This window comes from Myxine glutinosa, chromosome 5, assembly GCF_964187855.1.
Source record: "Myxine glutinosa chromosome 5, kmMyxGlut1.1, whole genome shotgun sequence".
Classification (NCBI taxonomy): domain Eukaryota; kingdom Metazoa; phylum Chordata; class Myxini; order Myxiniformes; family Myxinidae; genus Myxine; species Myxine glutinosa.
The window spans coordinates 7,519,818-7,545,813 of NC_136265.1; the positions used below are offsets into that span (position 1 = coordinate 7,519,818).

At 43.9% G+C, this 25,996-nt stretch overlaps 1 protein-coding gene across 3 annotated transcripts in view; it reads left to right on the forward strand.

The window, feature by feature from the left end:
* LOC137427989 (uncharacterized) overlaps positions 1-23,399 on the forward strand; it is a 59,991-nt gene extending 36,592 nt beyond the window's left edge. The window contains exons 10-14 of one of the 3 annotated variants that reach the window (XM_078777548.1): positions 13,919-14,012; positions 17,882-18,429; positions 18,478-18,670; positions 18,812-18,950; positions 22,517-23,399. In XM_078777548.1, coding sequence (XP_078633674.1) covers positions 13,919-14,012; positions 17,882-18,429; positions 18,478-18,670; positions 18,812-18,950; positions 22,517-22,746 — 1,204 coding nt within the window. In that variant the 3' untranslated portion in view covers positions 22,747-23,399. Of the gene's footprint in view, positions 1-13,918; positions 14,013-17,881; positions 18,671-18,811; positions 18,951-22,516 lie in introns of all 3 variants that reach the window. The other 2 variants (XM_068117872.2, XM_068117873.2) reach the window with 2 other exon arrangements.
* The last annotated feature ends 2,597 nt before the right edge of the window (positions 23,400-25,996 follow it).

The window sequence follows — 25,996 nt, forward strand, 5'->3', positions numbered from 1 at the left end:
ATAAAAGGGTGGCACCTTTCTCCGGCACTTTTCAGTTTGCTACCCACTCTCTTGCCACACATCTCTCTTGCCACATGTCTCAATCTCTTATCTTTCCCCATCCAAAACTTTGATCTTTTCTACCCCCGTTAATTCACCCCAGATCTACTTTTCTGAAATACCGAATTCTTTCCTGGAAGTCCTAGCTGTGTCCATGGGCCCCCCCCCCTCTTTCCCACGCCTCCTCCCCCCAAGCCCTCTCCCTCCCACAGATCTCCCGATGTCCCTGCTCTCAATTGTTGTACTTGTGTGCTTCCCCCTCTCTCCCCATCTTGTCTCCCGCTCCCTTTATTATGTCTTAATTGTCTTATGTGTCCATTTTTTTTTTTTGGCATTAATGTTAGCTCTTTCATTAATGTCATTAATCTTAAAAAATACAAATAAAATAAAAAACACATTATCACCAAACTTTGTGCACATAATTACCAATGTCTTAAAATTCTGCTTGCGCCATCTAAATGTACATGCACGTTCTCCTTTTGTTCTCTTTGGCCCGGTCGAAAGTACACGTTTTCTCAATGTTCGCCATGCTCAACGATGTCAGACTTGCGGTGGGCAGCATTCTGGCCCGAATCCCCCACAAGATTGTTAGTGTTCTTTGGCCCTTCCATTAAATCGAACCCCATCACCCATTTTTGGGCAGTTAGGTGGGTGGCACTTTCAGTTAATTTTCATCACAGGAAGTCTGTTGTCATTCTGTGGCTGTTCTGTACCATCCGTTAAGTCGTAATGTAATCGCATGCAGCAGAAGGCCATTTTTAGCATTTAGCTATCAGTGTATTTTCACCTGAATTACAAGGGGGTTAGTAGATTATGGACTAATCACCACGGTATCCTGGATATGAACCTGGCATCCCAGCATTATGAAGCACATGCTTCGGTAGGAATGCTGAACAGGCCTACACAAATCGCATATTATGTGTTTATGTTCTACAAATCAAACTCTGCATCACTTTTTTTTTTGTATACAGAATCGAGGCTCGTGTAAGAGCTTAACACATTGAACATGAAAACATGCAATGAAGGGAGCGGGAGACAAGAGGGGGAGAGAGGGAAGCACACAAGCACAACAACAGAAGAGAATAGGGACGTCGGTGAATCTGTGGAAGGGGAGGGCTGGGGGAGGAGCGAGGGGTACACGGTATAAAGCAAATGAACACTTCTAGGAATTTCAGGAAAGAAGTTGGGGATTTAAAGAGGCGGATTTGGGGTGTTTTAATGGGGGTAGAAAAGATCATGGTTTTGGATGGGGGAAGATAAGAGATGGTGGTGAACAGCTGTTTTAAAGACCTGGAGGGAGGAGAGGGATTGAAGAGTGGCAGTTTGTTACAGAGGCGGGAGAAAAGAGGAATGACGGAGTGAATAGACGGGTCAATATACTGCCTGACCCCAAAAAAATTGCAAATTTTTGTTTTATGCTTATTTCTAGTAGTTTATGAAGTGGAAGACAACATATTAAAAGTTGGACAATTTTGACGCATGGGAAAGTCCCTCAGTGACGTCAGAAAACAAGATGGCTGCCAGCAGATAAAACGTAAAAAAATTGACTGATAATCATCAGACCACTAACAATTTAAAGTTAATTTTGCACCAATATTTGTATTATGATCGTTGCTGGTAGTTTATGCAGTGCTAATCCTGAGACCATTCGCAATTTAATAATAATAATAATAATTCATTTATTTTGTATAGCGCTTTTCCAGAAGCCCAAAGGCGCTTTGACAGAGTGGAAAACATAATGCATAACAATACATGAAAACAACAATTGCAAAAAGACAAGAATCAAGAAAACAAACAGCAGCGATATACGGCATATATATAAGACAAGAATCAAAAAGACAAGACAAGAATCAATAGGGAAATATTTAAAGCAAAAGGAGGGAGAAGGAGAAGAGATAGTCAGGGGTTAAATGCTGTGGGTTGAATGTTGAATGCAGCGTTGAACAGGTGGGTCTTTAGTGATGTTTTGAATGTGGTGAGTGAGGAGGAGTCTCTGATGGTGTGAGGTAGTGAGTTCCAGAGGGTGGGAGCAGCGATGGAGAAGGCCCTGTCCCCCCAGGATCTGAATTTGGTCCGGATGGAGGGGGTCAGGAGGTTGGTACCAGCAGAGCGGAGGTTGCGGGTGGGAGTGTGTCTGGAGAGGAGGTCAGCCAGGTAGGATGGGGCCAGGTTATGGAGGGCTTTGTATGTCAAGAGGAGGATTTTGTACTGGATTCTCTGGGGGATGGGGAGCCAGTGAAGCTTGTAAAGGACGGGGGTGATGTGGTCACGGGTCCGGGAATGAGTGAGTAGACGGGCAGCGGAGTTCTGAATGTATTGGAGTTTATTGGTGATTTTTGAGGGTGAACCATGGAGGAGGCTATTGCAGTAGTCCAGACGGGAGGTGATGAAGGCGTGGATGAGGGTTTCTGCAGCCGTGGAGGAGAGGGATGAGCGGAGACGGGCAATGTTTTTCAGGTGAAAGAAGGCTGACTTTGTGATCTGTTTAGTGTATTTGTCGAAGGAAAGGGTTTGGTCAAAGATGACGCCAAGATTCCGGATGTGAGGGGAGGTGGATACTGGGATACCGTCGATGTTGAGGGCAAAGTTATGGGTGGATTTTGTGAGCGTTTTTGGGCCAATGATGATTATTTCAGATTTATCACAGTTAAGCTTGAGGAAGTTGATTTGAAGCCAGGATTTTATTTCAGTGATGCAGTTTGTCAGGATAGAGTGGGTGTCGGTGGAGACGGACTTGGTGGAGTAAATTTAAAGTAAATATTTGCACAAATATATGTTCTTTGATTGTTTCTGCCAGTCTATGACATGGAAAGCAACATATAAAAAATTGGACAATTTTGACACATGTGGAAGTACCATATGCCTTCTAGTCTTAGATTCCAGTTTCATCGTCCTCCTCCTCCTCCTCTATGTCTGGTTCAACACTCATATTGTCACAGTTGCTGTCCTGGCAATGTCCACATGCACTGGTGCACTCTAATCCATGCTTCCTACATGAACACCTTAGTGTTTTGCACCCCCCTGAACAGTTGCAGTGAATCATCTGAAGTAGTATGTCTGGAGCAGGGCTTTTGTCTGTCATCACTGGAACAAGTTTTCCTCCTTCTACCTTCCATCCCCACTCCGTTGGCTCCATTCCACAACAAAGGCCCATCCATTCCATTACCTGGTAATAGGTCCGCAGAGAATGAAACTTGCAGGCAGCGGATGTGGGTGGCAGTCTTTCAAGAGTGACAAATGCCTTAGCCCTTGCAACCTTTTTGCAGAGAATGTTGTATCTGATCGATGCCAATGAGTCGTTCTGATTTGCTTTAAACAATGCCACCATTGCTCTGCAGCCTGCAGTTTCAATAACATCCTGACTCTGCTGTGGTTTACAGAACACCTTTGAGCTGTCTATCAGTTCCTTTTCTTTCTTGATGATTCTTTGAAACCCTGACTTCTTTCCAATCCCAAAGACACGAGACGTTGCGTCACAGCCAGTTAATGCATGAAGGAACAATATATCTCTGCAGGCTGCATTTCCAAGTATCTGCTGAAGGACTTTGATATTGTAGACATTTGATTTTGCCGTGTCAGAACGGAAATAGAGTTCAATGCAGTTTGTCTCCACCATATAGAAGAGCAGGAGGAGAAGGAGATCTGTATCTTCTCCAATGAGGGTTGTAGATCTGGAAGCCGCATTTGCGACGGCCGCTTTTGCAATCTCAACATCAGCATCTCCCTCTGCTTGGATCACCTCACAGCCTTCCTTGTGCAACACCTCTATAATCAACAGTATCATTGCCTGCTTGTTTGACTCATTCGACAGAAAGTCCTCCTTTTTCCCAACAAATTTTGTTGACTCCGTAATGTTAACCTTGGTGGCATTCTTGTTTCTATTCCGACGTTGATGAGAACAGTCCTTTGTGCTTGGCCCAGCCTCATAACCATCAAACACAACAGTAGCTTTGCCATAGTGTCGTACTGTAAATGAGGCATATTCATCTGCAATGGAACTGTAGGTGAATCCCTCTGTCCACTTAAAGCGGTGAATAAGTGATCCCCCGTCAAGAACATAGTGATCTGTTCCTGGAACTGTCTGGTTGACAGCATTGTCAGATTTGGTTGTAGCATAATTCCTTATTGCCTCCGCCAACTGTGGTTTATCTGGCTGGCGCAGGATGTTTTTTGCCTCAAAAAGAGACATTGGGTATGGGCAGAGTTCATATTTCATCACTTCACCTATCTGGAGATCTCCCGTCTGTGACACCACTAAGAACCTCTGGAATAGTAACGCTGGATCTATTGTGCGGTCCTCAGCAACTTTGACTGCCCTGCTGAATGCAAGTGTCTTGGCTTTAGAACTCCTTTTGTGTGAATAGGAGTAAGCTGGGTGATCATCCATCTTCTTGACAATGTCACTACCTACTTTGAATAGGTCATGAACATTGACATCCTCATTTGCAGTAACCCCTGTGATGATATTGCGCAATGACTTGTCATCAGAAAATGGTGTGAAGCTGTCCAGTTTTTCGGCAACTTTGCCACGATCAGCTTCATCTCGACTCACCCTGGATGTTGTCAACTCCTTATGTTGTTCACTTGTTGAGTAGCTACTCGAGGTCAGTTCTTGCATAGCAAGGTTGTAGGAGGACGATATGGTTGAAGACAGAGTCCAAACTGCTCTCTGGTGCTCTGACATCCCACTTCCTCGAGTCAGCCCCCCTTGGCTTTTCAGTGAGCGCATTAATGTCTGTTCTATCACAAGATCAGAGCCTAGGCCAGCCCAGTATTGGTCACTGCGCCGGATTACATGATAACCAGATTGGAACTTCTGATGAACCTCAGGGTTGTCATCCTCTAACGCAAGCATCTTCTCGAGATAGAGTCGAGCTGACTTCAGGTAATTGGGATGGCCAGCAGCTGCAAATATCGGCAAGCAAGCTGATATGGCTTGGAGATGCATCTCCCAGGACCCCGTCCGATCAGCTGCCACAAGTGCCCTTGCAATTCCCAACATACGCTGGTAGTTGATCCAAAGTGCACTGGTTTTCGAGTCCTTTGCAAGTTTATTCCTTTCCTGATTCAATCTATTGTCAATGAAATGAATGCACTCTGATTGCAACACAGACTCTATAGTGTCACTTTCGACAGTCTCCAGGGAAATGTACAGTCGCTCCAGTTCTGCCACTTGTTCTTGAAACCCAGGGTCAACTTCCACAATCTTGCCAACAACCTGACGTGTAAGACACTGATCCACAAGCAAATGGCCACGAAAAGCACGTTGCACCGCCTTCCCACTCAGCATGTGCACAACAGCATTTTGACCATACACTGTTTCCAGGATCTCTTTCAGTCCACTTCCATCCATCAAACTTCCAATGGCACCCAACAAATTCATTAATGTGTGGAAGCTCCCAAGCAGTAGCACTGCATTATGGATTGGGTTATCAGCAGGAAGAGCATTCACTATCTCAGAGGCCTTCCAAAACAGCGGTTGGTCAAATGTGATGATTGCTGGCATGTTGTGTTTTGATGCAAGTTTGCTCAGGTAATCAAGAGTTGACAAGATGCAGGTTTTGTCACCTGGGTTCATATCAATCATTGGGAGAAACTGTATTGAGGCTTTCCCTGGGTGATCACACTCCTCATGCAGAAAGTGCATCATGCCTTGCCAATTTGGTGCACTCTTTTCGAAGCAAAATGACATCTCCCATAATATGTCAATTGGGCGATCACAAATTGATAACAAAGGGAGGGGCTGAAATTTGAGGTTGCGGTTGACGTGCTCTGCATAGCGGTAATCTATTATATTGATCTTCGTCAGTTCGACGAGCTTCCTGTCAGACATTTTCTTTCTAGATATGATGTGGCTAGATTGACGCCCTGGTGTAATAGCTGCTATCATGCCCATCCCATGAAAGGTACCCTTTCCATCCAACGTTATGATGTTGTGGTCCACATTGTCTCCAGCAAATAACAAGGATGTATCAAGAATGTCGGTGTCACCTCCAAACACATCCGGAGCAAGAGAAGAGGCTGCATTTACTTCAAACCGTTGCACTTCGGAGTAAGATGAGGAAAAGCCAAAGGTTGATAGACTATCTATCAAGAAACGAGACCTATACAAGTGATGCATTTGCACTGCAAGACCAAGCTGCAATGGTGCAATTACAGCCCTTGGACGCACTGCTTGGATGACTGCTTGTCCAATACCAGCAACCTCCCTAGATGTATCTTTCCCGACCAAAAGATGCTGCAGCAAGAATCGCAGGCTAGTTGGGACATACCCCAATGCAGCAGTAAGGCTTAGGTCTGCAGTAGTTGGGTATGTATCCCCATGTGGTGCAACTGTTGTTTTTATGTCACTTTTTATTAGTTTTGCAGCAGTCTGAAGAATTGCACGTTTTTGTGCTTCTTCATCATCTTCTCGTGGTGCATTGTAGTGGTCACGGAGGATCTGGGACATTTTTTCTCTGAATGTCACAATGTCTTTTAAGCCTCTACCCTCTGCCATGAATATAGATTCACCATATCGTTTTTTAAGCTGTTCCTTCATGTATTGGTTCCCATATGCATTGGATTCACTATCGCCCAGGTATTGTTCCATTCTAGCCACGAGGTCTGTAATTGTTAACTGTTCCTCATCATTGTCTTCAAGAAAAGAGCACACCTTATCGAAAGCCTCATTCTGGTCACTGTCCTTAGGCCTTCCCATTTTTCGTCTCTTGTTTGACTCAGTCGGCTTGAACCGTTGTGGAATGTCTCGCATTGTGCGGAAATTAATGTTGCAGGACTTGTGGTACACACAGTCAGCTGCATGGAGATCACCCTCAAAATATTCAATGCGGCCTTGAACAGCAAGGGCCCATTCATCGCTCCTTGTTTTGCAATGAACTGATATAGTTTTAACAAATGCGTCAGTCTTCACGTAGCCAAAACTGGCTGTTTCTGCATGGCCTCGCTTTGGGCCCTCTTCCTTAACTTCAGTGCCGCAGAAAAGGCAATGTGTTTTACTGTCATATGGTTTCAGGGAAATGCGAGCACTCCTCTTGACTGATGGACCTGATTCCGCATGATCCTTCTTAGTTAAAGCAATGTCCTTTTTGTTTATGTGATTCACTCGGCATGATTTGTGAACACTGGTACCAGCTAGAATTCTGATGTCAACACCCCTTTCGGCACTTGCACGGTTGATGCCTTCTGCTCCTTTCTCACGAACTGATACTGTTTCCTCACAGTCCAATCCCCTTTGGCATAAAGGGCAGGTCTCTTTACCATATAAAGAGTTCATTTTCTATCTCTGAAAATACAAAAATGAGATCTTTTAGAAGCATGCAGTCAATTTACATTGGCCATATACATTGAATGCCATCAGAGCATTCTCCGCCCCTGAAACTGAGATATTTATGTAAGATATATATTAGGAGGAAACATACTATGGAATAATCTGCATAGTGGTAATCCCATTGCTTTCTGCATCTGAAATGAATTATATACAAGGGCTCTGTTGCTTAGTCACAAGGTGCACCAGGAAAAGATATGTATAGTCCAGAAGAAAAACATACTGATAGAACCCCCCCCCCCCCCTTCCCCCAATCACTGGTCCCATTCCTATTAAATAAATATGCATCCCCACAACTCTAGAACCTGGAAAATAAATACCATCATACACTACAGTTGTAGGAGTACAAAATACATGTAGAATATATGGGGCAATTGTATGCATAGGCCTACCTGTCTTTTTGCTACTGCCTTGGCCTTGGTTGTATTGTACTGTATCTCCTTGGTTGTATTGTATTGTATCTCCAATGTTTACCATACAACGTTGTCCAATTGAGTCCTAATTAGGTGTAATTAACTCATTCATGTGGAGTTGTTACTCAGTCAAGCTGCACAACTACCAGTGAGGAATTAGGTCATTAGCCTACATGCTGGGAGGTCATATTGTTAAAGACATGTGTCAGGTAGCAGATGTAAACATTGTTAAAGACACGAAACAAGTGTTATAAAATGTTGCCTTTGCAGCTGGTCTCAGTGGAACAAATTAATTTATATAAACAAAAAGAAACAAAAATAAAAAACCAAAGACGTTTTCGACGTAGTGAATCATGCATGGTTTTGTGACATTTTTATCATGTCAAAAATTTTTACTTTCCCATGGTCCATTTCTGTCCAACTTTTGATATGTTCCTAAGTAAGTCTTAAAATATAAGGAAATGCAATAAAACTAAAATTTGCAATTTTTTTGGGGTACGGCTGTTCTGGTTGTATATTGACCCGTCTAGAAGGTGAGCAGAGAGTTGATTTTGGCAGTTTCACCATAAGAGAGTTGCTGGCAGATCTTGTGTGTCCTGTTGGAATATTTGGGGGACAGAGCACAGACAGAGCTTTGGGAGCAAGGCCGTAGGAGAGTCTGCAGAAGACAAAGACCACCAACCTGCCTGCGGTGAGAGAGAGGCCCTCAGAATCAGCTTCATCGTGGGAGATTCCAATGATTCTGAATGCTTTGGTTTCAAGCCAAGCTAGGTGTGAGGCAGGAGCGAGCACCAGCCCAGAGGGGAGAGCAGTATTCCATTGAGCTGCGGATGAAAGCCTTGTATGTGGTGAGGAGCTCAGGTCTGCCAAGGAAGGACTTCGCGCGACGGAGGATGCCTAGTCGGCGACTGGCTTTGGAGGCCAGCTTGGAAATGTGGTTTTCCCAGGAAAGATCATGGCAGATAGTGAGACCCAAAAGCTTGAGTGACAGAACTTCTTCAAGAGGATTGTTCAGAAAGTTGATGGGAGTGTTGTCCAGATGGTCTTTTCGGAGAGACAAAGTGAGAGTGTGGGATTTGTCAGGATTGAAAGACATGTTCTTTCTTTCCTTTCATGTTTTTATTTTATTTTTCTGTTTTCATGTTTTGTCATGATTGAAAGACTTTCACCAAGTTTCTGATATAGGAAGCAGTTCATGTGCCATAAACGTACTGTACGTTACATAAGAGGAGGGGTTATGCATTTGCGTCAGTGGTGGAGAAACAAATAGGCACAGGCAAACAAAAATGTTCAGGGGTAGGCACGATTGAAGACGTCATGGGTAAGTTGGGGGTATTGAGATAAAACAGTAATTCCTTGAAGGACTGCAGGGTGAGATTCTGCAGATGGGACAGAAATGGAAATTATACAAGAGTAAGAATTGCTGTGCAATACATGTCCCCTCCCAAGTTTAAGTGCAATATCAGTAAACACATCATTTTTATGGGCAGTGTAAAGTCGTGGCCAAAAATATTGGCACCCTTGCATTTTTTACAAATAACTCTTTTTTGTTTGTTTGTTTACTCAAGTATTTGGTCTCCACAATTCTTTCTTTCACTGTTAATATTACAGAACCTTTGTTTTTTACTCAGAACTTAATATATTCTTTTAAATCAGATAATAAAAAGAAAGGGCATTGACAAAATTATTGACACCCAAGACTTAATATTTGGAAGCACAACCTTTGGACAAAATAACTGCAGTCAACCACTTTCTACAGCCATGCATGAGCTTCCTACACCTCTCTACTGGCAGTTTGGCCCACTCTTCTTGTGCAAACTGCTCCATTTCTCCCAGATTTGAAGGATGCCTTCTCCCAACTGCTGTTTTCAGATCTCTCCACAGGTGTTCAATGGCATTTCGATCTGGACTCATTGCTGGCCACTTCAGAACAGTCCAGCGTTTTGTCTTGAACTCGACGGAGACCCAGGTTTCTGACCCTGTGTTGAACATTGCGCTCCAAAATGCCTTGGTAATCTCCTGATCTCCTGATTTCATGATGCCGTGCACACATTCAAGGATTTGGGGTTGCAGCACAGCACCCCCAAAACATCACTGAACCTCCTCCATGTTTGACTGTCGGGAATGTGTTCTTTTCTTTTTTGTTTTCTGTGAACATAGAGATTATGTGCTTTACAAAAAAATCTGTAATTTGGTCTCATCTGTCTGCAGGATATTCTCCCATAAGGATTTTGGTTTGTTCAGGTGTGTTTTGGGAAACTCCATTCAGGCTTTCTTATGTCTCTCTCTCTCGGCAGTGGGGACCTCCTGGGTCTCCTACCATGGAACCCCCTTTCATTGAGGTGGTGACGGATGGTGCGAGTTGAAACTGTCGTACCTTGTGTCTGAAGGTCAGCTTGAATCTGTTTCGCAATTGATCGAGGTGCTTTCTCCACCATTCGAACAATCCTTCGCTGCAATCTTCGATCAAGTTTCCTCTTGCGGCTACGTCCAGGGAGGTTGGCTACAATGCCATGGGCCTTAAACTTCCTGATAACATTGCGTATGGTGAACACAGGAACATCAAGACCTCTGGAGATAGACTTGTCGCCTTGAGATTGTCCATAATTGGCTACAATCTGTCTGACTTCCTCAGACATTTCTCTGGTTTTCTTTCTTTTCTCCAAGCTCATTGTGGTACAAACAGTGACACAAAACAGCAGAATGACTCCTTTTCTCTATTCAAACTGGTTGATTGAGTGATATTTCTATTGCAGGCACCTGCAACTCACCAAAGGTGAGTTCAATTCCAAAGTAAAGGAGAATCACCTGCTTGAAATCTAATTATTTCTAACAACTTCTAAAAGGTGCCAATAATATTGTCCAGGCCATTTTAGGATTTCTGTGTGGAATAAGCTAAGATTTAGCAATTTTTTCAGCTTTTTTTGTTTTGTTCCACTGCAAACCAAGATATGTAAACAACTTGCCTTTGCCTCTTGGAAGGCAAATCCAACTGAAGGCAATCTCAGTTCCTTCCACCAAGCTTGGAACAAGTGTGTGTCTCCCCTCGGGAGTGCCAGGAAGCACTATCTCTCCACACTCAAGAATGAACTCTCAAACCTGTCTCTTTCCTCCAAATCCTGGTGGCGTCTGGTCAAATCTGTTTCTGGTGTTTGTTCCCCCTCCATCCCCTCCCTTACCTCAAATGGCTACACAGTTGACACCGCGCGTGACAAAGCTGAATGCCTCAACTCTGTGTTTGCCTCAAAATCTTGTGTCCCAAACCCATTTCTCTCTGTTCCCACCTTACCCAGTCGAACCCAACTGCTCCTGGACTCTGTGTCCTTCTCTCCTGACAAGGTGGAGAAGTTTTTGTCAAACCTCGACTCTGATTCTGCAACTGGACCAGACGGCATCAGCCCATGGGTCCTAAAATCCTGCTCTGCCGCTCCATCTCACCCTCTCTGTTCTTTTCACCCTCTTTTTCTCAAGGTCATCTGCCAGCATCCTGGAAATCAGCAAACATTACCGCTTTACACAAAAAAGGTGCAAAAACAGATCCTTGCAACTACAGACCAATCAGCCTGCTCCCATTTATTAGCAAAGTCATGGAATCCATCATTGCTTCGGATATCAAATCCTTCCTCTTCTCCAACGGCTTGATCTCCGATCATCAATTTGGATTCAGACCAGGTCATTCTACTCTGGACATGTTGCTTCTGCTGTCTCAACAATGGATGGAGGTCGTCAATGCCAAACAGGAAATCAGAGCTGTCTCCCTTGACGTATCATGTGCCTTCGATACGGTCTGGCACCCAGCTCTGCTCACCAAACTCTCCTCTTATGGTATCCATGGAAACTCCTCGCATGGCTTGCGGACTTCCTCTCTGGTCGTAGTCAACGTTGGGCCCTTAATGGATTTCTCTCATCTCCCCTACCTGTTCTGGCTGGAGTGCCCCAAGGTAGTGTTCTGGGCCCTGTGCTATTTCTGGTCTTCATCAGTGATCTCTCCGACTCTCTGGAAAATCCCCTCTATCTCTTTGCTGATGACTCCACTCTCTGCCGCTCCATTCCTCATCCCTCAGATCGGCAGTCTGCAGCCTCCTCACTCTCTGCAGACCTGGACAAAATCACAGACTGGTCAAACAAGTGGAACATGTCTTTCAATCCTGACAAATCTCACACTCTTACTAAGTCTCTCCGAAAAGACCGACTGGAAAACCCTCACATCCACTTTCTCAACGATCCTCTCCAAGAAGTTCTGTCGCTCAAGCTTTTGCGTCTCACTATCTGCCATGATCTTTCTTGGGAAAACCACATTTCCAAGCTCTCCTCCAAAGCCAGTCGCCGTCTGGGCAGCCTCCGTCGTGCGAAGTCCTTCCTTGGCACACCTGAGCTCCTCACCACATACAAAGCTTTCATCAGCAGCTCAATGGAATACTGTTCCCCCCTCTGAGCCGGAGCTCCTGCCTCACACCTAGCCCGGCTTCACGCTGTTGAAACCAAAGCTTTCAGAATCATTGGAATCTCCTGCGATGAAGCTAACTCCAAGGGCCTTTCACTCACTCACCGCAGGCAGGTGGGTGGTCTTTCCGTCTTCTACCGACTCCTCTCCGGCCTTGCTCCCTCAGCTCTCTCTGTGCTCTGTCCCCCAAATATTCCTACAGGTCGCACAAGATCTGTGCAGCAACCCTCTTATGGTTAAACTGCCAAAATCTAGGCTCTCTGCTCACCTTCACTCTTTCATTCCTCTTTTCTCCTGCCTCTGGAACAAACTCCCCCACTCCCTTCAATCCCACTCCTCCCTCTAGGTCTTTAAAACAGCTGTTCACCACCATCTCTTATCTTCCCCCATCCAAAACCTTGAACTTTTCTACCCCCGCTAATTTTCACCCCAGATACACTTTTTTGAAATTCCAACTTCATTCCTGGAATTCCTTGCAGTGATATGTTTTATACCTCTCCCACCTCCCCCCAAGCCCTCTCCCTCCCACAGTTCTCTCGATGTCCTTGCTCTCAAATGTTGTGCTTGTGTCCGTCCTTCCCCCTCTCTCCCCATCTTGTCCGCTCCCCTTATTTTGTGTTTTGTGTGTCGGTTTGAATTTTTGTGTGATGAATGTTAGCTCTTTCATGAGCCTCGATCTTGTGTACAAAAAAAATAAATAAAAAATAACCAAAGAAGTACATATGTGGTTGCAAAGATGTATTTTAATTTCAACAATTTTGTGGAATAAATGGTGCATTATTTGAAAAAAGTGCAAGGGTGCCAATATTTTTGGCAACGACTGTATAATGCCGCCTTCGGTGCCGGGAAAAAAGAATTTAAAAAATTAAAAAATAACCCGATGTACATACATGAATGGCTTATGAGCATATATAATACATTGTGGTTATACACCTACGATCATTCCAGTTGTACTAAGCCATGGACTAACACCCAGGCCTGAGGCCTGCCGATCTGTGCTGCTTCATGGAATGGCGGTGCATAATTTTAATTGCAGTGGTCAGGCCAGCTGTCCAACCAATGGGCGTAAAGCAGTGGGTGGATTCAGGGAAGCTGAAAACTGAGCGATGTATACGTGATATTTTGTAACTTCAAAAAGTGCACAACTCCATGAAAAATTGGTGAAACGCCCCAAAACTCAAACTTGTTCTGTAACCTCTCATAATAAAGCCATGTACCAAGTTTCAGTTCAATATGTTGAAGGGTGTGGAAAAAAGTGCAGAAAACCACAGGTGGGATGGACGGACGGACAGAGAGCAAACCTATCGTCCCCTCCAGGTAGGGAGGATGCTACGGAGTTTAGGAAAGACTTGAATTGTCTAATTCAATTTCATCAGCTTTGCCGAGTAACTCTGTTCGGGCACCGATGACGGTACAAGACATAAACGATGTTTCGAAGAACATTTCTCATCAATGGAGGAGGAGGGCCTGGCGGTCTGATTTGTTTCAAGCAACTTTAGAACTACTTTGTTCATAGTCTAGATGAGTTGGTTGAACATTTAGATCACAACACCAATTTGAGGGTTATTGAGCATGGTGTTAAACAAAACCACCCTCCATTAACAACTATATAATATATTTTTAAAACAAACATTACCTTTGAAAAATACATTTAAAGATTGTTTGAGCGATTCGGATTGGTCTTCTCTTTTCCAGGAAAAACGAGGAACGGTTTCGGAAAGCTGCCGAGGTTCGAGGGAAGCAAGATATGTTGGACATAGAAAAGAAGAGGAAAATGGAGTTGAAGCTTGTGAGTCCTTTCTCAGATCACCGCATTTTGAAATGGATCACCTTTAAATTACCGTATTGTTTGGCTTACAAGTCGATACCTTTTCCTGGAAGTCCGGACCTTGACTTATCTAGCGTTTAGGACTTTGAATTGCAGAAAAGGAAAAATAATTGCAACGTGTGACATTTTCTGAAATAAATTGTACAATTGTTAATTTAAAACGTGCATCAGCAATCATTGCCCGGAATGTTTGCCGATTGGTTTGAGCAATTGAACGTTAATCCACTTCATGACACATGCAAAATTATCCGATCAATAATGAGCAGTCACCAATTATGTTTGATCCAATCAATAACGAGCCCAGACTCGCCATTTGCATTTGATCCACCCCTTTCAATCCTAATATGTATCCATCGTTACTACATTATCTCAAAATGCTTACCGTAAAGTCACGCAAATCGCGCAAGTCGTACATGGCAGCTTTCAAGTTGGAAGTTAAATTCGCTGAGGAAATTGGTGTGAACATGGCTGCGCACAGGAATTATGCTGTCGGCGATTCGGGACTGGCAAAATGTAGCGTGCGGTGAGTGAGTGAAAGGCCCTCGGAGTTAGCTTCATCGTGGGAGATTCCAATGATTTTGAAAGCTTTGGTTTCAACAGCGTGAAGCCGAGCTAGGTGTGAGGCAAGAGCACCGGCCCAGAGGGGAGAACAGTATTCCATTGAGCTGCGGGTGAAAGCCTTGTATGTGCTGAGGAGTTCAGGTGTGCCAAGGAAGGACTTCGCACGACGGAGGATGCCCAGTCGGCGACTGGCTTTGGAGGCCAGCTTGGAAATGGTTTTTTCCCCAGGAAAGATCATGGCAGATAGTGAGACCCAAAAGCTTGAGCGACAAGGTAGATGGAGGAACGAGTGAAGGCAGTTGGGGAGAAGGAAGTTTAGAAGAGGATAGAGGTGGACCAGCGGATGCAGATAGCTTTTGTGTTAAGTGAAGATCATGGAAGGGGAGGTGTGGACAGCAGTAAAGAGAATGAAAAAGGGAAGAGCGCCAGGCATTGATGAGTTGCTTACAGATATGATCGTTGCTGCAGGAGAAATCTGGATCAATTGAACGAAGAGGCTGATGAAGGTATGTACGAGAGAGGGTTTGATTTTGGAGGATTGTCGGACGGGACGAATTGTGCCGATATAGAAGAGTAAGTTCAGCTATCTGCATCCGCTGGTCCACCTCTATCCTCTTCTAAACTTCCTTCTCCTCGGCACACCTGAGCTCCTCACCACATACAAGGCTTTCATCCGCAGCTCAATGGAATACTGTTCTCCCCTATGGGCCGGTGCTCCTGCCTCACACCTAGCTCGGCTTCACGCTGTTGAAACCAAAGCTTTCAGAATTATTGGAATCTCCCGCGATGAAGCTATCTCTGAGGGCCTTTCACTCACTCACCGCAGGCAGGTAGGTGGTCTTTCTGTCTTCTACCGACTCCTCTCCGGCCTTGCACCCCCAGCTCTCTCTGTGCTCTGTCCCCCAAATATTCCTACAGGTCGCACAAGATCTGCCAGCAACCCTCTGATGGTTAAACTGCCGAAATCTCGGCTCTCTGCTCACCTTCACTCTTTCATTCCTCTTTTCTCCCGCCTCTGGAACAAACTCCCTCACTCCCTTCAATCCCACTCCTCCCTCCAGGTCTTTAAAACAGCTGTTCACCACCATCTCTTATCTTCCCCCATCCAAAACCTTGATCTTTTCTACCCCCGCTAATTCACCCCAGATCCACCTTGTTTGGAATTCCAACTTCTTTCCTGGAAGTCCTGGCAGTGTCCATATGTTTTATACCTCTCCCACCGCCCCCTTCCCACGCCCCCCCCCCCCCCCCAAAGCCCTCGCCCTCTCTCAGATCTCTCGATGTCTCCATGTCTCTCGGTCCCTGCTCTCAAATGTTGTGTTTGTGTCCTTCCCCCTCTCTCCCCATCTTGTCTACCGCTCCCTATGTTATATGTTTTATGTGTCGGTTTGTCTTTCTGTGTGATTAATGTTCGCTCTTTCACGAGCCTCGACCTTGTATACAAAAAAAAAAAAAAAAAAAAAAAAGTGCGACGTTCAAGACCGGGGCAAATACAGAGGCATTATGCTACTAAGTGATGCCATGAAGGTACTGGAGAGGATTCTGAACGTGAGGATAAGGAGTGTGGAGATGGAGATCTGCAAAGAGCAACAGGGGTTGAGAAACGGTAGGGGGGACGATGAATGGGATGTTCACGTTGAGACTGAGCTCTGGTGACGAAGATGGAGGTGCAAGGTGAAATGGCAATGGGATTTGTGGACTTGGAAAAGGCTTATGACACTGTCCCGAGAGAGATGTTGATGGCGACACTCAAATGGATGGCAATGCCGGAAAGAGAAGTTAGGTTGGTTGAAGAAATGTACAAAGGAACGAACGGAAGAATTTTGGTTGGTTCTGGGAATGTTGGATGATTTCAGGCAGGGAAGCTCTATCAAAACACATGTTTATCATGGTGATGGAACTGGTAAGCATGAAGGTGAACAGGAGGGGTAATTCTTGGGGAAAATGCCGGGGCATAGAAAAGGCCCCTTTATATGGTATGTGCCATGTGTCAAATTCTAGAAAAGAAGGGACATACCAAACTTGTAGAAAATGCCAAACAATGGAAAAGAAGGGACATTCCAAAAAATATCGTGTGCATGCTGGACTACCCTTGTGTTCTTAGGAGAAACCAAGTAATGCTCGAGAAAAGTTCATATAAAGGGGCACCAATTTGATTCATACAGTTCAAAAAACTTTACGTACTGACTGATTTTAACCTATATATGTAGTGCGCCGCCTATATATGTAGGCAGGTAGAGCAAATACCTATTTTGGGGGTCAACCCACCTCTCCCCCATAAACCCCTCTAATGTGCTCAGATTTTGCATTCAATACACCTTTGTTAGGCATCAGATTTGAAGCTTCTAAACTAGTTTCATCAAAATTGGCTGTGCAGTTTCAGAGAAGAGAACAAATAACTTTTGGGGCGGGTCAAAACCCCCAAAGACCCCCACAATGAGTGCAGATTTTGATGCGGTCAATACACCTTCGTTATGTATCGGATATGCAGCTTGTTGCCAAGTTTCATTAACATCGTGTGTGTAGTTTCGAAGAAGAGAGGGAATACCTATTTTTGGGGGTCAAAAACACCCCTTGGCCCTCTTATTGAGTGCAGATTTTGATGCTGTCAACACACCTTTGTGAGGCATCAGATATGCAGCTTGTCGCCAAGTTTCATCAAAATTGTTTGTGTAGTTTTGGAGAAGACAGTAAATAGCTATTTTGGAGAGTTGAAACCACTTCCCCTCCCCCCTCCCCCCCCTCCCCCAAGTTTAAAATTATTTAAAACAGCTGTTCACCACCATCTCTTATCTCTCCCCATCCAAAACCTTGATCTTTTCTACCCCCATTAATACACCCGAAATCCACCTTCTTCTAATTCCGACTTATTTCCCGAAAGTCCCAGTAGTGTCCATTTGTTTTATACCGTGTACCCCCCTCCCCGCCGCCCTCCCCTATGATGGGGGTCTATGATCATTTGTGGAACATAGTGCACATGCCTTGGAATTAAAAAAGGAAGATACCCACTTCACGGCAGAATCTTCTTCGCTACGCTCTTTAAGGCGTACCAATTGGGTGGCACATTGAAGATTTATGATTTCTCTTTTGCTCTTTGTTGATTAAGCTCGCTGGAATGTGAGTAGGGTGGGATTGCACTTTTACAAGTTCACAATATCTTCAGAATTTTTATTTGAAGAGTTTAACTTGCATATCGTTCTGATTTTGTTGTTGAGGGCAAAGTGTGAGTTCACATCCTGTCATTGTCCATTCCTCATCATCTTCCACAGCAGGAGGAGCAGTCCAGAAAAATGCAAGTTGCTCGTGAGCTGGACGTGCTGCAAAGAGCCAAGAAGGAGAAATATGAGAAGTTGCAGGAGAGAGCCCGTGTGGCAACAGAAGACTGTCTGAAGAAAGACCTTGAAGAGGAGAGGCAAAGGGAAAGGGAAAAGGAAGAGGAAAGAAAGAGGGAGGAGCTTGAGATGGAGAATAAGAGGCAGGAACTGGAATTGGAGAGGCAGAAGAGGCAGAAGCTGGAGAGGAAGAAGAGGGAAGAGTTTGAGAGGAAGAAGAGGGAAGAGTTTGAGAGGAAAAAGAGGGAAGAGTTGGAGAGGAAGAAGAGGGAAGAGTTGGAGAGGAAGAAGAGGGAAGAGTTGGAGAGGAAGAAGAGGGAAGAGTTGGAGAGGAAGAAGAGGGAAGAGTTGGAGAGGAAGAAGATGGAAGACTTGGAGAGGAAGAAGATGGAAGACTTGGAGTTGGAGAGGAAGAAGATGGAAGACTTGGAGTTGGAGAGGAAGAAGAGGGAAGAGTTGGAGTTGGACAGGAAGAAGAGGGAAGAGTTGGAGTTGGAGAGGAAGAAGAGGGAAGAGTTGGAGAGGAAGAAGAGGGAAGAGTTGGAGAGGAAGAAGAGGGAAGAGTTGGAGAGGAAGAAGAGGGAGAAGCTGGATTTGGAGAGGAAGAAGAGGGAGGAGCTGGAGCTGGAAAAGGAGAGACGAGCAAAAGAGAAACGCAGAGAAGAGATTGAAAGGGTGTTGATGCTCGGTCAGAAAAACCCCACGTCTCAAACCATAACCAATGAGGTAAGTTCTAAATCATTATGGAACCGTTTTATTATTATTATTTCTTTAATTCCTGCCACTGATAAAAACAAGAATGAACTCTTATCTTCTTTTTTTTCCATTTCTCTTCGACCATCACCCATGTTGGTGGGGTCGGCGCAGGATGGCGAATCTCTGCTGAACCGCACCTGTCAGAACAAGGTGACCAAGGTATTAGAAGATTATGGAATGGACCTGAAAAGCGATGACTCTACGGATGACGAGGGTAAACCCCGCAAACCCATACCCGCTTGGGCCAAAGGTGAATTTTGCAGCATTATTTGAGGAAGTCTCTTTTGCTTATTCTTTCTCTATTTGTTGCCTGAAAGAAATCTGAATATTTTATCTCGTTTTCATGTTGCTTGTGTTGTCAAGAAACACTTTTGGATACTATGGTTATGGTGCGGTCATTTGAGAGGAAAGGGGAGAAAATAAGGAAGGGACATTTATCATTGAGAGGTGTTGAACAACCTACCTTCTTGCATTGTAATTTGTACATTTCCCAACCTGTTGTGAATTTCCTTTTTTGGACCTCAGGTGGTCTTCCACAGACCATCATTTAGATCTGGGGTTCTTAACCTGGGGTATCCATACCCCTTAGGGGTATGGGGAACAAAATCTGGGGGTATGGGACTCGTAATAAATAATAATAATAAATTGTAATAAATTCAATGAACTGTCAACTTTAAATATATAATAAATATATATTTAAATATAAATATTTATATTTCAAAACAAATTATATTTGTATAATTATATTTCAAACAAATATAAATTCAATTTTCTGATAAAATTTGAATAAATCAACGTTGATAACGTTGTCAAAGAAACTGAAAGAAGTGATGGTAATAGTCGTGCAGACAGTCAACTTTATTCGTGGACGGGCATTAAATCATCGGCTATTTCAAAAATTCTGTGATGAGATTGGGGCGGAACATTGCATTTTACTGTACCACACAGAGGTACGTTGGCTATCCTCGTGGTCGTGTTTTCGCACGTGTCATGGAACTTCGGGAAGAAATTCTCGAATTCCTGAGGCATCAACAATCCCCTCTTGCAAACAGTTTTGAAGATGAGCATTTTATTATTAGCCTGGAATATTTAGCCGATATTTTCGGTCACCTCAATGACTTGAACATGTCGATGCAGGGAAGGGATGTGGATATTATTCAAGCCAGGGGAAAGTTAGTGGCATTCACAAAGAAATTACCTATTTGGAGTCGCCGTGTTGAAAGCGGAAACATGGTGAACTTTCCAATCCTTGGCGATATCCTTCTTGATGGAGAAGATGAAAAGGCATTGCCTGGGGAAATACTTCAAGAAGTCGAGGACCATTTGAAAGTCCTAAGTACCAATTTTGAGGGTTACTTCTCAGATATTGATGATCTTAGCACGGAATCCATTTGGATCCAGAACCCTTTCTCGATTGATATTTCTACGATGAGTGACAACGATTTAGTGAAGGATGATTTGATCGAGTTCCAAGAAGATCAAAGAAAGAAAGCTGATTTCGGAAAGGCTGCGCTGGATTTTAAGCAGTTTTGGTGTGAGCAGATTGCAGCTTACCCTAGCTTGGCGAAGAGGGCAATGAATGCGTTGGTTCCCTTCACAACTACGTATCTCTGTGAAACAGGTTTCTCTGCATTATTGAGCCTGAAATCAAAGTGGAGACATCTACTTGATGTGTCCGATGATATGCGAGTGGCGTTGTCACGAACTGTGCCCCGATTCCATATTCTTATTGCACAAAAACAGCAGCAACTAGAACGCCACTCAGTAGAGCGCATACTCCCGCCGTGGGTTTAGTTGGAATAATACGTTTTGTTTAACATACCCTCTCCCCAAAACAATAAATGAAAAAGAAAGTAAGCCCGAACTGTCAGAGAATTAATTTTGATATATCTCGGAATTAGAAGAGATCCCGGTGTGTACCCCGGTTTAGAATAGGTACACCGTATCCTACGCATCGTAAGAGGCGATTAAGGGTTGGCGTCAGGAAGGGCATCCGGCCATAAAAACATTGCCTCAAACAGGGAACCATGAGGTCATGGGGCCCGCAAGGCTAACCCCCGCTCTAGCGGGGAAAAATGGCCTTAAAACGATCATTCATTCATTTTTTTTTCGGAATTACAGGAGAAAAACATCATTGAAGAATAAAAGCTTTAATGCAGTAAAACAGAAAAAATCTTTCCCAAAAAAAATTCCTGGATCCGGAATAATATCCTGAGCTTCACCAACAACTAATCAATTCTTCCTTATCCCAAGGGCAATCATCCCACCAACTTTCATCCAAATCCATTCAGAACTTTTCCAGATATCTTGTTCACGAACACACACACACACACACACACGGACGGACACGATCGAATGCTTTACTCCCTGGCGGGAGTAATAAATCTGAAAATCGCAGAGCCAGAACCAGAATTATTTATTTGGTCTGGGAAGCCCATGCGAGGTTTCTTCTTCTTCAGCCTCTCAACCCTGGGTGAATATGCGATCTTTTTAAAAAAAAGTTCGAATTTTGCCAAATCTGTTTTATTCGGTTGTTTATATACCTCAGTCATTGACAAATCTGGAACTAAGTCTTTATAAGTTCATCAAATACTGACACCGCAAATGACAATCGCTGAGCTAAATGTTGATATCTCTTCTGAGGTAAAAAAAACAAAAAAAAACAACAACAAAAAAACAGTTTTAAAGCATTATATGTATCAAACGATACATTTTATGAAACGGGGAAACCTAATACACACTTTGGTGGTTTTAAAATGACAGAATATGTCTTTATTAGAAGAAAAAAAAAATGAACATTGAAGACGACGCTGCTAAAAAAAATACACCGCTCTAACGCATAACGACGAGTTTAAACTACATATACAACAAATATGAAAACTATTTTCATATCACAATGTTAAATATAGAATATATAGAAGATAATGTTTTTTAAAAATGAGCCCTGTCTTCCAATGGTAAAAAAAATCCTTCAAAAAATTCCTGGATCAGGAATAATATCCTGAGCTTCACCAAAAACTAATCAATTCTTCCTTATCCCAAGGGAAATCATCCCACCAACTTTCATCCAAATCCGTTCAGAACTCTTCCAGATATCTTGTTCACAAACACACACACGGACACGAGTGAATGCATTACTCCCTGGCGGGAGTAACAACCTCACTAGATTAGTAAAACGGCTTGCATAAAACTTGCATGTTTTGGTTTAGTTTAGTTTGTTTTGTTTCTTTGTGAACAAGCGAAGAAATAAATCAGGATAAAATCCTCATGATTTTCTTTCCTGTTCTGTTCCTAATTATCTATATGTAAAACTAAGCTTTTGAGATATTTTGAAGTCACACTGGAACCTAATGGGACTGGTAATCAGGCGTGGATCCCTGAACTTGGCCCATTTTCTGGGTAATAAGTTACCAATTTTCATCCAAAAAAATAGGCAATTAAAGTAAAAACATTTAAAAAAAAAAAAATTTTTATGATTTTAGAAGTTTGACCTAGAGTTGATCTTTGGCCTTTTGACCTCAAAAATAGTTGGTTTCCCAATTCAGTGACGCACTACACTAATGCTGTTCAATTTTCAAGTCAATCGGATGAAAATTCATGATTTTTCAGATGAAAATTGATGGTTTCAGATCACACCAAAGGTATTTTTCTGTGCCAAGTTAAATGTGCCATGTCTGGAAGCTTTAATGGACGTAAAGTTTTCCATCTCAAGGTTAATTTTTTTGAAACAGACGCACCTTAAAAGTCCCTCCTATGAGATGAAATGGCATGACGTCATCATTATCCATAGAAATGACGTCTCCTCCTTTCCCATAGGTTCTCCATTAGAGGCAGCCGTCGTGCGCAGTTACTACAACCCTCCTGATCTGGACAGCATGTTCTTGCCCGAATCGCTCAGCCTCGAGGAGATGTTTCAATACAGAAAGCCGCGTTTCCTTAAGCGCACCTCGTCGGCCTGCTGGAACTCTCCGCCGCTCTTCGGAAACCAGCCGTTCACCTCCGTGATGAAACATCGTCTCCCCGATTGTCCCGGTTTGTCGAAGTGACGCGGGTGATGAACACTTCAAGGAATTGTTTTTCCTCTGCAGGGATTTCTATTTTGTACACGAATTGTTTTCTTCAGTCGTCAGATTTTAGAAACTTAGCTTTGTACTTATTCATAGTTTTCGGCGTTCTTTATTTTTTGGGGGTTGTTCCATCAGTGTCTATTCTCACTTAAATCGACTTGTGACTTGCAGACTATTGTAAAGGGGAGTCTAAAGGGCCATAAATGGGGCTTGGATCCGTACTCTTCCTGATTCTCTTCCGAGCGGACGTTAAGGCTAGTCAAATATTTTGACGCACAAACTTGTCAAACGGTCCTCATAACCTCGTTTAGGCCATACAAGTCCAGGTCCTTTCTGTACTCAGACCCGGACATGTACATTTATTTTCTCAACGACTCATGTTGGATTTTTCTTCCCAGATATTCTTCCTTCTCTGCCATGCCCTGCTCCCCCCTCTCGTCCCCCATGACCCCTTCTCCCTTATGCGCTTCGTTTTTTGTTGTACATGAATCATTCCTTTGTGTTTTATTGTTGCTAAATGTTGCTGCAACATGTATTCTGAACTCTTTTTGAACTGCACGTTATGTTTTCAAAGGATGCACGGTTTGTATTCTGAATCGTCTAATAAAGCCAAATGGCCTTGCGCGTCCAGGTTTCATTGTAAAGCATGATCAGATACACGTGATATAAAAAAAATGTTTTTGTCTTCATGCCAATGATCCGAATTTATTCCATCACCAAAGGGAGGCGAATTTGGTAACAGGTGGTTGGCATGGTGGAGGAGCTGGCAGGTGTGGTGGAAGGAGTGGCAGGTGTGGTGAGGGAGGATGCGGGGGACAACATGCTTAGGGGATGCCGTGGGTGTGGTGAGGGCAGGTGAGCAGGAGTCCCTTCTCCCTTCTCCCTCCTCGCACCACCCCGTACCCCCGTCTGCGTTGGCCTGCTTGTTCCCATCTGAGCATTTAGCTCCTGATGCAGGGATCCCAAGTTCAAATCGTACACACAAATCTCTTTTCCTTTTGTCTAATGTAATGTGTTGATGAAAATTTGTGCTATTGTTTGTACATCATACATGTAATGTACAAAGCTCATCCATGATCGCTAATTGAACAACTTTATAAATTATTAAATTAAGCCTATGTTAACAAATATATATATATATATATATATATATATATATATATATATATCACTGAATCGGTACCTGGGGATAGGGAAGGATTCAATTTTTGATACACACAGGGAGAGGAGGTGAAGGAGTACATTTTGAGATGAGAGTTCATTGGAGAGAAGGGTTACCTGTTTCGGAAGATGAGAGGTATACATCGGACGTAAGAAGGGTGGGGATGAATAATTCTGTTATATTTGCGGACGTAATAAAAAGATGGCCACTATCGTTGGAGAGCAATATGAAAGGGGGGTGCAAAGCGCCCCTCCCTTTATATGGGATGGTTTCTCTGTACTGTACGCAGATTTTACATGGGGACTGAAAATACGTTTCTCAGCTTCTACTGGATGAAATCGGCTGGAAAGTTCATAGGTAAATGCTTTGTACGTTGAGGTAATATGTTCCAAATTTAAGCAACGTCCGTTTTTTTTCTTTTCTTTTTGTATACAGAGTCGAGGCTCGTGAAAGAGCTAACATTTATCAAACAAACAAGCAAACAAAGTATATAAAAAGGGGAGCGGTCGACAAGATGGGGAGAGAAGGGGAGGAAGCACACAAACGCAACATTTGAGAGCAGGGACATCGGGAGATGTTTTTGGAGGGAGAGGGCCTGGGGGGAGGCAGGGTAGGTATAAAACGCAAGGACACCAAGGACTTCCAGGAAATAAGTCAAAAGTCACCTCAAAAAAGTGGATTTGGGTTGAAATTAGCGGGGATAGAAAAGATCAAGGTTTTGGATTGGGGAAGATAAGAGATGGTGGTGAACAGCCGTTTTAAAGACCTGGAGGGAGGAGTGGGATTGAAGAGAGTGAGGGAGTTTGTTCCAGAGGCGGGAGAAAAGAGGAGTGAAGGTGAGCGGAGAGTCTTGATTTTGGCAGTTTAACCATAAGATGGTTGCAGGCAGATATTGTGCGACCTGAAGGAATATTTGCGGGACAGAGCCCAGAGAGAGCTGGGGGAGCAAGGCCGGAGAGGAGTCGGTAGAAGACGGAAAGACCACCAACCTGCCTGCGGTGATTAAGTGAAAGGCCCTCGGGGATAGCGTCATCGCGGGAGATTCCAATGATTCTGAACGCTTTGGTTTCAACAGCGTGAAGACGAGCTAGGTGTGAGGCAGGAGCACCAGCCCAGAGGGGAGAGCAGTACTCCATTGATCTGCGGATGAAAGCCTTTTATGTGGTGAGGAGCTCAGGTGTGCCAAGGAAGGACTTCGCACGACGGAGGATGCCCAGTCGGCGACTGGCTTTGGAGGCCAGCTTGGAAATGTGGTTTTCCCAGGAAAGATCATGGCAGATCGTGAGACCCAAAAGCTTGAGTGACAGAACTTCTTGGAGAGGATTATTCAGAAAGTAGATGGGAGGGTTGTCCAGTCGGTCTTTTCGGAGAGACATCGTAAGAGTGTGAGATTTGTCAGGATTGAAAGACATGTTCCACTTGTTTGCCCAGTCTGTGATTTTGTCCAGGTCTGCAGAGAGTGAGGAGGCTGCAGACTGCCGATCTGAGGGATGAGGAATGGAGCGGCAGAGAGTGGAGTCATCAGCAAAGAGATAGAGGATTTTCAAGAGAGTCGGAGAGATCATTGATGAAGACCAGAAAAAGCACAGGGCCCAGAACACTGCCTTGGGGAACTCCAGCCTGAACAGGAAGAGGAGTTGAGAGAAACCCATTCAGGGCCACACGTTGACTACGACTAGAGAGGAAGTCCGCCAGCCATGCGTGGAGATTTCCATGGATACCAAAGGAGGAGAGTTGGGTGAGCAGAGCGGGGTGCCAGACCTTATCGAAGGCACGTGATATGTCGAGGGAGACAGCTCTAATTTCCTGTTTGGCATTGATGGCCGATGTATATTCCATTCTTGAGTTTATGCATTCTTGAGTTTTATTTAGAAAACCCTCAATCACGTAGGTGTCTGTCCGTCTGTCCGTCTGTCCATCCGCCCAAAATGTGTTGGCGCTCATATCTCAAGGGCTATACATTGAAACTAGCTGAAACTTGGAATATACATCGGCCAACAGGTCTCGTTTATGCTTTCGAAACAAATTCCACTTACGTGCTGTAGTTTTTGCTTTAAAATTAAATAT